The sequence below is a fragment of the Pyxicephalus adspersus genome, chromosome 10, assembly GCF_032062135.1.
Source record: "Pyxicephalus adspersus chromosome 10, UCB_Pads_2.0, whole genome shotgun sequence".
Lineage (NCBI taxonomy): Eukaryota > Metazoa > Chordata > Amphibia > Anura > Pyxicephalidae > Pyxicephalus > Pyxicephalus adspersus.
Genome location: NC_092867.1, coordinates 2334713 through 2349189, shown reverse-complemented (window position 1 = coordinate 2349189; position 14477 = coordinate 2334713). Strand labels below are relative to the sequence as shown.

Genomic DNA, 14477 nt, shown 5'->3' with positions numbered 1-14477 from the left:
GCCACCCTAAAGACAAATAAAATGGCCTCAGGCGTCATGCTTCTGGTTCTGAAAAGTAGTGTTGGCTCAAGAACTTTGCAGACACCAGTATATAGGAGACCAGTTCAAGGAATCCCCGAGCAACTTCTGGAAGAACCTTGGAATTCCATGAAACCCTGGTTGAGAATCACCAGTATATATAATAACCATATAAAATGTATTATGTATGTATGCCAGACACTCAAAGTTTAGATTTGTCCGAAAAAACTCTATATCAATCCTCATTAAACGGGTAGATTGACAGTGTGGTTGAGGGTTAGGATGAAACGCTCCTTAGAATCATTGAAATGACCAAGCAGCACACCAGGTCCTTCAGCCCTTCCCACCTTTAAAAACATGAAAGGATTGCAGGAGATTTTCATTTTATTAATAGAAGAATTTCTCAGTTTTGTTCATCTCTGCAGTTGGATAGATACACACATGATGGACAACTTCTGGAAGGCTTCTTTGAGCGCTGCCAAAATAACCCGAAATTATGCCTGATATTGGTATCAGATTAGTGAATTCTCACATCATGACCCCTGGTCCTCCCTTTTTCTTTCTTCCAGTGATTATGGCTATGAGCGGCACAGCAATGGCCAGTGTCTTCCCGCCTTCTGGTATAACCCTTCCTCCTTGTCGAAGGACTGCAGCCTTGGCCAGAGCTACCTGAACAGCACCGGGTATGTACAATGATCAAACAGGAGATGTGACTTTATTTTTGTTTTGCAAGGTTTTGTGGATGAAATAGAAAATTTAAGCCCCATAAAAGTTCCGTAAAAAGTATTTACCAGAAGGAGCCAAAACATATTGTGTGAAAACTAAAGCCCCTCCTGTTCAAAGCAGTATATTTTAAAAAAAGAATGAGAAAACTTCTCTGTGTGGATAACAAATGTGGACCTTAAATTTGAACTGGTGCTCCTGATTTCATTCATTGATCCTCTCCAAGGACAATATGAATGTGCAATAGACTTTCCTACTTAGTTCATTTAAAATACCACTATCCCTAAAGGCGATATCCGGGGCTCCTCTCCTCTGATTTATAATTGATTTTAAATCATCTTTATGCTGGGCCTGGTGTGTATGTAAATGGGTTTTCTTGGTAGAACTTTAATTTGTAACCCCCAAGAATATTCAATGTATTTAGACTTAAACATGATATATATGGGTATATAGAAAGATTTGTAATAAATATAGCTAAATTATACATTTGCCTGGAAGTCATCAAAGAATGAAATGTATAAATGTTGTCAGTTGTTAACGAATGTTGTTTCATCAGTTGAACGCAAATGTGGACAGTGAATGTTCTTTATGAATGTGATTCAAAAACCCCTGAAGCAGTCCATAAACATTATTTGTGGAGTCCCTGCATAGTCTCACCCGGTCATGAGAAGGTCCTACCATAAAAGTCCACTATAAGATCAATCACTGGACCAACTATTAGAGTCCACTGTGTCATGTGAGGAACGTCTAGAACAGTCCACCAGTTCATGTGAGAACCAACTATAACATTCCACCATATCATATAACAACTTACCCCACCAGTGTACTGGTATGAGGGCCTGCCATAACAGTTTCATATATTGTATGATGGTCTACCTTAATGTAGCACTAAGTCATGTAAGGACTGATCATACTAGTCCACATTGTCATGAGAAGGCTAACTAGGAGAGTCCACTGTGTGACGTGGGGAGCTTCCAGCAAAGTATTCAATGTCATGTGATAAACTGACCACACAGTCCACTATGTCATGGAAAGGGTCAATATGTCAAGGAAGGACCTTCCATGATAGTCCACTATGCAATGGGAGGACCTACCATGATAGCCCACTATGCAATGTCTACCGTGGGATATTTAACATTTACCACACCAGTCCACCATATCATGTGAGGACCTACGATAATATTTCACTGTGTCATGTGGGGACCTAGCATAAGAGTCTATTATGTCATGTGGAGAACCTACAATAGCCATCCACTATATCATGTTAGGGCCAACCATAAGAGGTCCTTATGCCATGTGGAGAGCATACTATCACAGGCTACTATATCATGGGAAGACTGACCGTAGCAGTCCCTTCACTGTGTATCCAAGCAGACAGGTCCTGGTATAGATCTAGATCATGTTTTACAGTCAAGTTGTAAGGTCCATGACCAAGCTTGAGATTTGGTTGCAATGGACATTCTACTCTTTGCTCTTCCTCTTTCCTTACACCTTCCTCTCAGCCTTCATTGGCCAGACATGTGAAATGTGTTGTATTACAGTTACAGGAAGGTTGTATCTAACAACTGCACAGACGGAGTCCGGGAACAGTATACTGCAAAGCCACAACAGTGTCCAGGGAAAGCACCCCATGGTCTCCGAGTCACTACAACCGATGGAAAGTTAATAGCAGAACAAGGACACAATGTAACGTTCGTGCTTCAATTAGAAGAGGTAAGTACCCCATACTTATAATTTGCATACCTAACTTTTGCTTTCACATAATTGTAATACCATGCTTTGCTTTTTTTGATATATGCTGTTTCTTCTATTTTTATTTTTTTTAGTATTGTAATTGAATTTGACAACTACACTATTATATATTTTACATTACAATATAACAGTCTGAAGGTGGTAGTGTTCATTTGTAGGCTTAAGGCTTATTATTTCAATGAAGCCTCCAGCTTACGTACAATCATTAAATCTTAGCTCACATAGTCATATAAGTACAAACTGCTCCTGATCATCAATAGAAACACAAACTGGCTGTGACAGTATTGATTCAGGAAGGGAAACATTTTTAATATTTGTGGTTAAACTGAGATGTCCCTATCTACATTCTCGCTCTAGATCCGGCCCGTCGGGATAAACATGACAGCCAGACTGCTGGCATTCTTGTCAGTAGTCAGCAATGGAAAACCCCATTGTTCCCTTTAATTGGATTCAGAACGTCCTCACAGTTGTTACAATATAACAATATTCCCTTATCAAGGTCCAATTACAATGTCTAAAAATCCCAGCTAAAGACAGCCGGTTATATAGAGGACAAAGAGAGATTCTTGTAAAGAAGAAAACAGATTCCTATTTGTGTAAACAGAACATTAAGAAATGTTAAGATGCAAAAACTGGATCAAAACAGCTAAAATCCAATAAATAATATAAAAAAGAAATAAAAGGAATACAAATAAAAAAGTATTGGAGAACACTGATCTGCTAGCCCGGGGTTCAGCATTACAACTTTTGTATTACAGTGACCCCATCTCCTTGCTTTCAGCCCCAGCCAAAAGGTCAAGCCTAAATCTTTATTTTGCAAAAGATCTCTTTTGTTATTGTTTTGCAGAAATAAGTGCCGTAAGGTGTAGCCGGTGATCAATACAGCATTACAAGAGAACAAATCTATAATTTTTATGTTCAATAAAGATTTTCTTTTCTTCCTATTCTCCAATTAAAATACAAGACATGGGGAAAAGAAAGTAAAAAAAAGGGCTAGTGGATTACCCAATAATAAAACTGGTAACTTATTATTTCCTATTGACATTCATGCACTCAAATCCTTTATTATTTCTGCTGCAAACATATAAAAAGGCCCTCTGCATTGCCGTAGTATTAAAAAGGAGAAGAGTCGGTGTTACCCAGGCATGATAATAGATGAGTTTAATAGAAAAATCCTTTACAAAAAAGTGTAATATATGTAGCGTGAAAATAAGACCTGAGTCAATTTTTTATTATTCAAAGGGATACAGATATTTGTGGATTATAAAAAGAATACTAAAATATTAAGTTAACCATCCATAGTCTGAGGGTTTAGCCTTTCAAAATGAATATATTGGGTATGGATAGATGCTCTCAGAAACGGCCCCGAGACCTAGGGCCAGTAGAGGTACGGAGAAGGAGAGACCACCAGAACAGAAAGCTTTCCTGGCCCCGTGGTGTTCTTTTGATAGACAGCAAGGGCCAAGGGCCTACCAGAGGGCACCAAAAAACTATTTTTGAGGGCATACAACTATGGCTTCCTGGAGGGTTTTCCAGTACTCCTGTGGGCTAGTATGGTTCTGAATACTAATTTATATCTTTTGAGAGACTTTGTCATTCATTTAAAAGCCCCACCAGCCAAATGTGGGAGTCTCCAGCTCCCATTGTCACGCTTGGAGAGATAGAGCCAATAAGAGTCACTATGGCTTGCTCAATGGTGTTATGAGCCCTAAGAAGGGCCAAGGTGCAAAATCTAAGCAACAGCCTGTTATCTCCAGAGCCTCTAGAGGTGAAGACGTTTCCCTGCAGACTGTTCCTAGGTTGTGGTCTTTGGGCACACCAGGGTGCGCGGTACCAAATCAGCCCGCAAGAGAATGGTCAAAGTAAGCCAGGGTGAAGACAGGCAGCAAACAACCAAAGTCAGAAACAAAGCCAGGAGTAAAATACCAGAAATAGACACCAATGACATGGGGGGACACTGAAGACACAGGAAGACACTGGAGGTATGGGCAAGGCGAGGTTACCGAAGACACAGGGTAACAAGTGACACAGGAAAAGACTGTGGGCATGGGTGACATGGGGTCAAAAGAAAGGCAGGAGAGAAAGGAAGAGCCAAGAGGCATGGGTGACACGGGGGTCACCAAAGACACAGGGGAACACAGGAAGAGACAGAAGGCACAGGTATCATTGGGGTCACTGAAGACAAAAAGAATGCAGGAGACATAGGATATACTGGATACATTGGAATAGCACAGGAGAACAGCAAACCGGACAAGAAGGGGTTAGCACAGGATCTGTGCTGGGAACACTCAATAAGGCAACAGGTGAAAAGGAAATGCTCAGCAGCACTAGGGGGATTAGCAGTAGTGGAGACATGTTGCACAAATACTTAGCGCTGTGTCTGAACCAGCTAAATAGCCAAAGTCTTTTAGGAGGTCATCTCCTGATTGGCTGATGGGAGGGGTAATGCTGAATAAACTTGGGGGAGTAGGCAATCCTGGGGTCAGAACTTCCCACATGTGCAAGAGAGAGGCGCCAACACTTTAGCGAGAAAGAGGACGTGTGACACCCTTATTAAAACCCAGAAAAAAATTAAAGTTTTTGTTGGACTCCTGGGCTTTTACTTACCAGCAACAATTCAGAAGGGTTGGATTTATATCCTTTGGCACAACTGTTAAGGAGTTACACCTGGAAATTCTGAGTATTTCACTTGGGTCAATTGGAGAGTGTTGGAGAGGTTGAGGGGGTGGGATAGATATCAAATGAGCCAACTATGTTCGTTGTGGTTAAAAATTTCATTTTTCTTTGGCATTCAGGGGGACATCCAGAGGACCAACATTCAGGTTGACTTTGGAGATGGGATTGCTGCTTCCTAAGCCAATCTCAGTGCAACAGAAGATGGCATCAAACACGTCTATCAAAATGTGGGGATCTTCAGAGTCCTGGTACAAGTGGACAACAACCTTGGTTCAGACAGCACTGTTCTTTACCTTCATGTAACAGGTAACATTTTTAGTACTGGATACCAGTATTTAAGGTTTCACCCTTGGCATCTGATTTCAAATGTTTTATTCTTGAAATACACTGTGGCAAATCTAGAATTATTAGGGATGTTCCCATTAGTATATTGCCTGATACACAATGGTCACCAATCACTGGAGAACCATGGCCACCAATCACTGTAGACTATGGTGGCCATGTTGCTTCTGTTATTGGCGGCCATGGTGCTTCAGTGATTGGTGGCCATGGTGCTTCTGTTATTGGTGGCCATAGTGCTTCAGTGATTGGTGGCCATGTTGCTTCTGGTATTGGCAGCCATGGTGCTTCTGTTATCGGTGGCCATTGTGCTTCTGTGTTGGCGGCCATGGTGCTTCAGTGATTGATGGCCATGGTGCTTCAGTGATTGGTGGCCATGGTGCTTCAGTGATTGGTGGCCATGGTGCTTCTGTTATTGGTGGCCATGGTGTTTCAGTGATTGGTGGCCATAGTGATGCAGTAATTGGTAATTGCTACTAATTACTTCAGCATCAGGGGCACCAATCACTGCAGCATTATGGCCCCCAATGATTGCTACATGCCTCATCCAAGTATGGTTTGCATTCCAATTCGCCTCCATGGACTTGAACTACTTGTCACCACTTGTATAAGCATTTTTAAGTGTGTCCAGGCAACTAGAGAAGCAGTGTAAAGGTTGACTTTTGAATTTTTTTCTAAAAATGGTAGCAATAATTTTTTCCTTAATATTTTAAGTACATAAAAGACCCCCTCTGGCGCTGCCAGCCTACACATCACCTCCAGCTTGTATCCCCATCTCTGCCACAAACTTTGCATGGTAAATCCGCAACATTCCGCGTAAACTGTATTTAGGGAGCCAAAGTCATTTGGAGCGAGGCAGTGCCACCTACTGTTCCAAATGAATAATTCATCGAATTTCGTGCAATAGTCTTTGTGGACCCGGCAGTATCAATCTCTGCACCGCAGGCTCCTCTTCCGCTAGACTATTAATATCCGTAATACACAAGACATCAATTAATACATGCGGCTGCTGAAGTCTGCGTTAACTAATGCTATAATTTGCTGTCGCCGGCTGAGCAAGGGATTTTAATTAATCAGATAGTTGGAAGTCAGTAAATTTACTGACATTAAGAAGGCTCTTTTTTTTTGATTAGGGTAAATCTGGGTCTAAGACCGTTTGGCCAAACCGGTTCACAAAATTCAGGATTCTGAATGACCAAAAGCTGAAAATTTTTGAAGTCAATTGGGATAAAATCGATGGTTTGTTTTGGTGTCTGGAAAGTTATTAGAATGGCCAAATGCACCAAAATGGCCCAGGAAGATCACTAAATGTCTGGGGGACATAGGTAATCCAAGAGGGGTGCAGAGTGCTGGGGAGGGGTCATTTTATGCCGTTTGGAGGGCTACTTGAGCCCCATGACCAGGACTCTGTATTTTAATATGGACAGGGGCACAGGATTGTGGATTCTAAAGTGCACCCCCAACATACCGGCACTGATGGGCTTTGTGATCACTTGCTCACATTCACCAATCATGAATGAGAGCTGCTGAGGGTTGCAGGGTCACTGAGTAAATTCAATAAATTATTTTAAAATTAATATTATATAAAAATTATAATTTATTTATTTTTTTACTTTTTTATTCATATGTAGGCGTAAAGAAAAAAAAAGTAATACAATAATAATAATAATATGTTGCAATTTAAACCCTTTTCAACCCTTAGGTATCTCTAACCATCTCTTATTAACTTTTTACTTACCTATAACTTGTCTGCATTTTTAATATTTTTATTTTATTTGTCACTTTTTTCAGTGCCACAAAAAAAAAAAAAAATCAGATTTTACTTTGTTACCATAAATAGTAATAAAATAATCACTAAATAAACAGGCCCATTGTGGAAAAGAAGGCAAAAAAAAAAAAAAAATGCTCAAGTCCGTATGGGATATACAGGAATGAGAAGTAATAAAGAAAAAAAACAATGGAAATATTATAATAATATAATATTATACTTCAGTATAAATTGTCCACTAAGAGCTATGAAATGTGAATAAACCAAAGAAGCTAGGTTTTAGCTTTTTAGATCTTTAGTATGTTGTACTGTCCTCATAGATAACAGAGACTGCTGATCCAGGGAATATCCGATTGTCTCATGGAATAAGGAAGACATTTATTTCCCTGTTGGGGCAGATTGTACCCGGAGTTTATTAGCCTTGCTCTGTCATAGGGTTATATATGGGATATGATTATTTCCCTAGTGGGTGAACATGATGGACTTATGTCTTTTATCAACCTAACCTACTATGTAACTATTCATTGCACTAAATGTATTGAATTAACATTTTGCAAATAATATCATACACAATCTAACAAATTATTGTAAAGTATTGCGTGCAGTTTTACCACCAGGTTATCATCCCTTTTATTCCCTCTCTTTCCTCTTTCTCTTCCCCATTTTTATTTCCAAATCTCTTTCCTAATTCTCGCTCACTCTTTGCGCCCTATGTTTTGTTCTTCCTCTCACATCCTGTCTGCATTTCTTGTTCTTGGGCTTTTTTCTCCAGTTTCTATCTTTTCCTGTCCTCTCTCCCCTTCTCTCCTTTTCCCATTCCTGATTCCTTTCTTTATTTCTCTTTATTTACTCTTCTTTTCACCTCCTTTCTCTCTCACTCTTTTATTCTGCCCCCCTTTCCTTCCTTTATGTTCCCCTCCTTTTTTCTGTCCATGGTTTATTTCTTCCTTTCGCTTTCTTTTTTTCCCTCCTCTCTGATTCTGTCTCTCTCCTCCCCTCTCCTATTTCTTTCTTCTCATGTTCTCTTTTCCTCCTTTCTCTCTCCAACTCAATTTTTCATTTTTCTCTTTTCTTTACCTTTCTTTCTTTTCTTCATTATCCTTTTCTTTTTTCCTTCCCATGAATTAATCTCTTTCTCTCTTTTGCTTCCTCTTGTTTCTTTTTCCCTCCTCATTTCTCTCTCCATCTATCTTCCTATCGTTCCATTGCTCTGTCTTTTTCCATCTTTCTCTCTTTCCTTCTCTCTCTCTCTTTCTGTGCCCCCCTCCCCTCTTCTAATCTTTTCTCAAGTTCTTTATCTTTTCTTCTCTTCTTTCCTCCTCCTTTCTCTTTCCATCTTTCCCTCTTCTTCCCCCATCCTTTCTTTTTCTTCCTGTCCATGTATCACTCTCTTTCTCCCTTTCTCTTTTACTTTTTCTTTCTGTCTCTCTCTTTCTCTTCTCTGTTTCTCCTCTTCCTTCTTTTTCTCTCCATCTGTCTTCCTTTCTCCTCATTTCTCTCTCTGACTCTCTTTCTATCTCTCCCCTTCCCTCCTCTTCTAATCCTTTCTTTTCTCATGTTCATTCTCTTTTCTTCTTTCCTCCTTCTTTCTCTTTCCATTATTATCTTCTCTTTCCCTCTCTCCTCCTCTTGTTTTTTTCCATCTCCCCTCTTTGTTTTTATTACCCCTTATCGCATTCTCTTTTACTTTTTCTGTCTCCTTCTCTTGTATTATTTTCTTCCTCCTTTCTCTCTCTATCTTCCTATCACTCCTTTGCTCTCTCTGACTCTCTTTTTACTTTTTTCCGCATTCCCCTCCTATTCTCTTTTCACACATCATTCTCCCTTCTTTCTCTATTATTTCTTTCTCTCTCTCACTTTCCTTTTATTTTTCCTATATTCATATTTTAATGTTTTAATCTCTGCAGTTTCTATTTCTCTCACCCTCATTTTATCTGCATGTTTCTTTTCTTCTCCCATTTATCACTACCTTTCCCCCTTTTCTATTTTGTCTTTCCCTTTCCTTTCTTTCTCCTCTGCTGATCTGTCCATCCCCATTTTTGTTGGCACACATGGGTGATGGGTTTGCGCCAAGCAGAGCATTAGTTTATTCTTTCAGGATCCATGAACAGACCAGAAAACCCTACTGAGCCTTCCATGTATTTTGTTATACCACCAGCAGGGGGCAATGTTGTAACATATAAAAGGAAAGGCTTTTTGGACCTTATTTCAGCTCTGCACATTTTTCTGGTTCTGTAGGCATTGCACCCTGATACATTGCATTCTGGGCCCCCATTTCAAGTCTTAACTACCAGCTGTGGTGTTTTTATCTTGTATCGATGGAAGATTAATCTGACAAGAAAAAAATGTTTTTTTTCCTTTTTTTCAACAGCTCCCCTGGAGCACATTCATCTCCAGCTGCCCTTCGTCACCACGAAGAACAAAGAGGTGAACGCGTCGGTGGTGCTGTGGCCGAGCAACGTGGGGACCCTGACTTATGTTTGGTGGCTGGGGAACAACAGTGAGGTGCATTCAACTTGACAGATTGCAAACCGTTCTTCCTGAATTTATCTGAGATGGGGCTGCTTTCAGTTCCAAAATTTAGGACAAAACACACATTTTTCACTCACCTTAGGCTGCATTCACTAAGCTTTACATACAGATAAGGATTTTTATTTTTTGGCCATATCACCTATCCAAAAGTCATTTAAGAAGCTAATATTAATAACCAATGTGATCGCTTTCTTCTATCATTTTCTATTGGGTAAAAATGGCTGACGGTGGTTTTAGCTTGTTTAAATTGGATTAAAAGGTTTTTGGCAGCCTCAGTACTTCATGAAGCTTTAGGTATTTCCAGTCATCGGTTTCGGCCACTGTAAGCACTGGTACAGCCCCACCAGTATGGCGCCCCCTTCAGACCTGAATATCATAAAACAACTGCCCTGGATTCCCATACTACTTTCTATCATAATAGCCGCTTCCAATAAATGTTTAGCAATCACGATCCTCTCTTCAGAGGTTGTGACAATGTTCTATTTTGGCTTCTTCTGGTTGCTGGTTCTAACTATTAGAGATAGGTAGAAAGCCCATGTTTGGTTCATTATTATTAATAATAATATTATTATTAATAAACAGGATTTATATAGCGCCAACATATTACGCAGCGCTGTACATTAAATAGGGATTGCAAATGACAGACTAATACAGACAGTGATACAGGAGGAGAGGACCCTGCCCCGAAGAGCTTACAATCTACAAGGTGGGGGAATTTCACACACAATAGGATGGGAGATATGTAGTGTGGGAAGTAGCGAGGGTTTCAATTGACAGAAAAAGCCGGGTAGGCAAGTTTGAAAAAATGGGTTTTGAGCGCTCTTTTAAATGAGCAGAAAGTAGGAGCAAGCCGAATAGGACGAGTAAGACCATTCCAGAGAGTCGGGGCAGCTCTAGAGAAGTCTTGGAGCCGTGTGTGTGATGAGGTTATGAGTGAGGAAGTCATTAGGAGATCATTGGAGGAGCGGAGAGAGCGGCTGGGGGAGTACTTTTTACCAGGTCAGAAATGTAAGTGAAAGCCACGTCCTTCATGAAAGTTTTGGTAAACTTTCTTTATACTTTTCCTAATGTTGAACACCATTGAAGTCTTTAGTCTTCCACATAAAGCATAAAATCCTATCCAATCCTATATTTTGTTAATATTTTGTAGGTTACCTTCTTGTGATTGCCCAAAGTTGTTGCTGACCATTGGAGAATAGCAAACTTGCCCATGTTCAGTTCATGAAAAATCCAAAAATGTTCTTTGGAGGTCAAAATTTCCCAAAAACATTTTGTCAGATAAGAACATAGCCTCCTAAGAACATTCAATGCTGTGATCAAAGAACAGATGGTCTTCAAAAGATTTATCATTCATATGTGCCCTGAACATTCAATCTTGAGATACCCAACATTTACCACCATTGAGCATTGAAATTCGGATAATTAAAGGCGAGGTGGGACGAGTAGAGCTGCCGTGACATCAGCAAATGTTATCAATGATGAGGAGATACAGAGCACTGCACAGTATTGCCCTTGTTCTGTCCAGGGGCATGGGCAATGATTGGTAATTGAATAGGCATCAGTGGAGGGCCACCACTACCCAGACCAGTGTTTCTCAACCAGGGTTCCTCCAGAGCAAAGGTGACAAACTCCGGCCCCCAACGTCCTTTTTGTGGTGCCCAAAGGAAGTCTAAATATTAACTGCAGCTGGCCCGCCGCTGCATTGAAATAGCACCCCTACTTCAATTCCCGGCATCACTCGCGTCTATAGACCAGCTGGCTCTCTGCCTATGCTTGGCCCCGCATTGGACTGTTTTATAGACACAAATAATGCCGGGAATTTTAGTAGCGGCGCTATTTCAATGAAGAGGGAGTTTCAGCGGCGGGCCACTCATAAGATTTAGCTCCGCATTGGCCGCGTCTGGCATTTCCGGCACCCCCCCTCAGCTTTTCCTTGCTACTCCAAGGAATGGACTTGAATGGTTGGATTTTCATAGAAGAATATTGTTATTAATATTGTTAGCCTGGGCAAAAACGTTTAACTCAGAAGGCTACAAGTAGAGAAAGAGGCAGAAGAATTTTTCTTAAATAAAATTAAAAAAAATTTTTTTACTTCTCTTTCTCTATTATAAGCTTTTCCAGATTGAATGTGAAGCCAAACCTCTTTGTTTCCATATGAAAAGGTTTTATATCTAATGAGAAGGAAAATTTTGCTCAATTTTTTCAATAAATGTTAAGGTTGGCCCGCCACTTTGTCTTTAAAGTTTTTAATTTTGGCCCTCTGTGTATTTGAGTTTGACACCCCTGTTCTAGAGGGTGCTAGAATTTTCTTGCGCAATGAGAATTTTGAACGTCAGGTCAGTTTAAAGGAAAGAAGGAAGAAAGAGCAGAAGGGGTTTTTGGCAATATTTAGTTTTTGTATTGTACCTTTGGCTGCAATAATGCTGACACTCTGAACGCCTTCTTTAAATCCTTAACAAGAATCTAAATGGCATGACCAACCTTGTACTGGCATATAAAACTGTCCTCAAATTATCTCAAGTAATCTTGAAATCTTTCCCACCTTGTCATCTACCCCTTACCACTTATTCCTTAAACATTACTCAATAGATTTCAATATCCCCTGAAGAAGCCCAGTAGGGCGAAACGCGTCGGTATCTGAGACTTAGTATTTCTCTACAAACGCTCTCCAGTACGGTATCCCTCATGGTTATATATGAAACTTATACTATAAATTAGTATCATGTATTGTGCTTAGTCTCAAGTATGCTCCACAAAGTTTGTCCTGGAGCTTAGACTTATATCTCATGTAGTAATCTCTCAATGGTATTGTATTTCTTTATGTTTGATGTATAATATACTCAGTGTTTACCAATACAAGAGTTACCCGAAAACCCGTTCTGCTCTTTGGTTTTTGCTTTCCACATTGGAAATCAGATTTCTATTTTGATAACTGTGGTACTGGATGATCCAGTTCCTGTCTTTAGCCTTCACATTAGTTTAACTAACATTGGTCAGATTTGGATGACTCTAAGGGTGACATTCTTCCCACTGGTCAGTGATGTAAGAGGCATTCACCACCATGCTGATATATTGTGATCTGTGGATTTAATTTTATAAGAGGGATCCCCAAAGACCTGAAAAATAATGAAAGGGTTCCCCCATATTAAAAAGGTCCAGAATGGCTGTCTTAGAGATAGAGGGGGCACAGAGCTGAGTTCTGACAACCTCGGACAAGGAAACAGTTGAGTCTCTGTGACCCATTCTGAAGTCATCTCTTGCCAATCCCAGAGGGACAAAGCTGAACAAATCAGGTGACACTTGGGGTTTGGGCTCCATCTAGTATGTCACTGTTTGCCCCAGAGGATTCCGGGAAATGCCTTAACTATTTCCTAATGAACCTCTTATCCTTTCTCCAGCAAACAGGCGCACAGTGGTAGTGCCAAAAAAACAATCAATTATTTCTCTCCACTGCAATGTTTTTAGAAGATAACGAGCTGAATCCCAGAGCTGCCTTGGCACTCCCGATGATGGCTAGACCTACATATGACATCCTATTAATTCCGATACAATTGTCCCCAGACAGGCTCTTATAGCCTACATATTCCATTTTTAATTTCTCTTTCTTCCTCCGCAGCCACTTATTACCCTGGACAGGAGCATCTCCTTCACCTTTGTGGCAGAGGGCATGAACAGCATCACGGTGCAGGTGTCTGCCGGGAACGCCATCCTCCAGGACACCAAGACCATCGCTGTGTATGGTGAGTAGGTCATGTGACTCCTATAAATCGGTAAAGGATTAGCTTATCGATTAAAGGATCTAGCTGAGATGAGCTCAATGGTCCTGCAGATATCTCTGATTGTTTTGTTTTAAAGATAACCTGTCATCGGATATATTTATTTATGCCAAGTAATAGCTTAGTGCAGCACATCTGGGTATCTATTACCTCTTGCACATCATAGCCTGAATGACGCCCTTACTTTTTCAACCACTTCCTATCAGCCCAGGGCGCCAAGGCTCCTTCCCCTTTCCTAGATCCACAAGAAGTTGCTGCAGGGAACTAGCAAGAGAGATTCAAAGTACTGTACAAAAACAGGTTCACCAGATCAGGAAGGGGGTCCTGGTTGTGGGACCTAGTGGTGTCAGAGGAAGTTGACCTACAAGGGTAGATAACATTTTATATAATCTAAAAAATAGGGAGACCACTCCCCTTTTGTTTTTACTGCCGTGGCAGTAAAGAATGAATGGGAAGCCTACGTCATGTATCCCGGGAGACTGCAGGCTATTTCTTTTGCGTATGCCTGGCAGGCAGGCACGTGGATCTCAGGCATGCGCAATGAGATTGGAACTTTTTTTTTTGGACGTGCATGACCTGAACTTGCACTTGCACAGTCCGCGATTGGGTGATGTAGGAAGATGAACCCAGAATAAGACAGAAAAAGATGGTGCCAGGGGTCCATGGTATGACTAGGATTGCGGCAGGGTCAACATCGATGTTGCTTCATTAGTGAATCCAGAGTGAGCTGCATTGTTCACCACCACAGTCAGAAGACACATAAACACAAGCGGCGCTCCCTTTGCATTCGTAAATGACTATGAATGAGTCGTTCAGTGCAATTGACAATTTTCACCATGGGTGGTATTAAAAATATATATTTTCTCAGCTTAGCGTTTTGGCTCATTATGGAC

The 14477-nt window shown here is 40.6% G+C and overlaps 1 protein-coding gene across 1 annotated transcript in view; it reads left to right on the top strand.

Annotated features, from left to right (window-relative positions):
- The window catches only part of LOC140339858 (VPS10 domain-containing receptor SorCS1-like), a 299984-nt gene that overhangs the window by 265123 nt on the left and 20384 nt on the right, over positions 1 to 14477 (top strand). Inside the window, 5 exon segments of the mRNA XM_072424760.1 lie at positions 588 to 701; positions 2283 to 2454; positions 5289 to 5475; positions 9648 to 9781; positions 13425 to 13548. Coding sequence (XP_072280861.1) covers positions 588 to 701; positions 2283 to 2454; positions 5289 to 5475; positions 9648 to 9781; positions 13425 to 13548 — 731 coding nt within the window.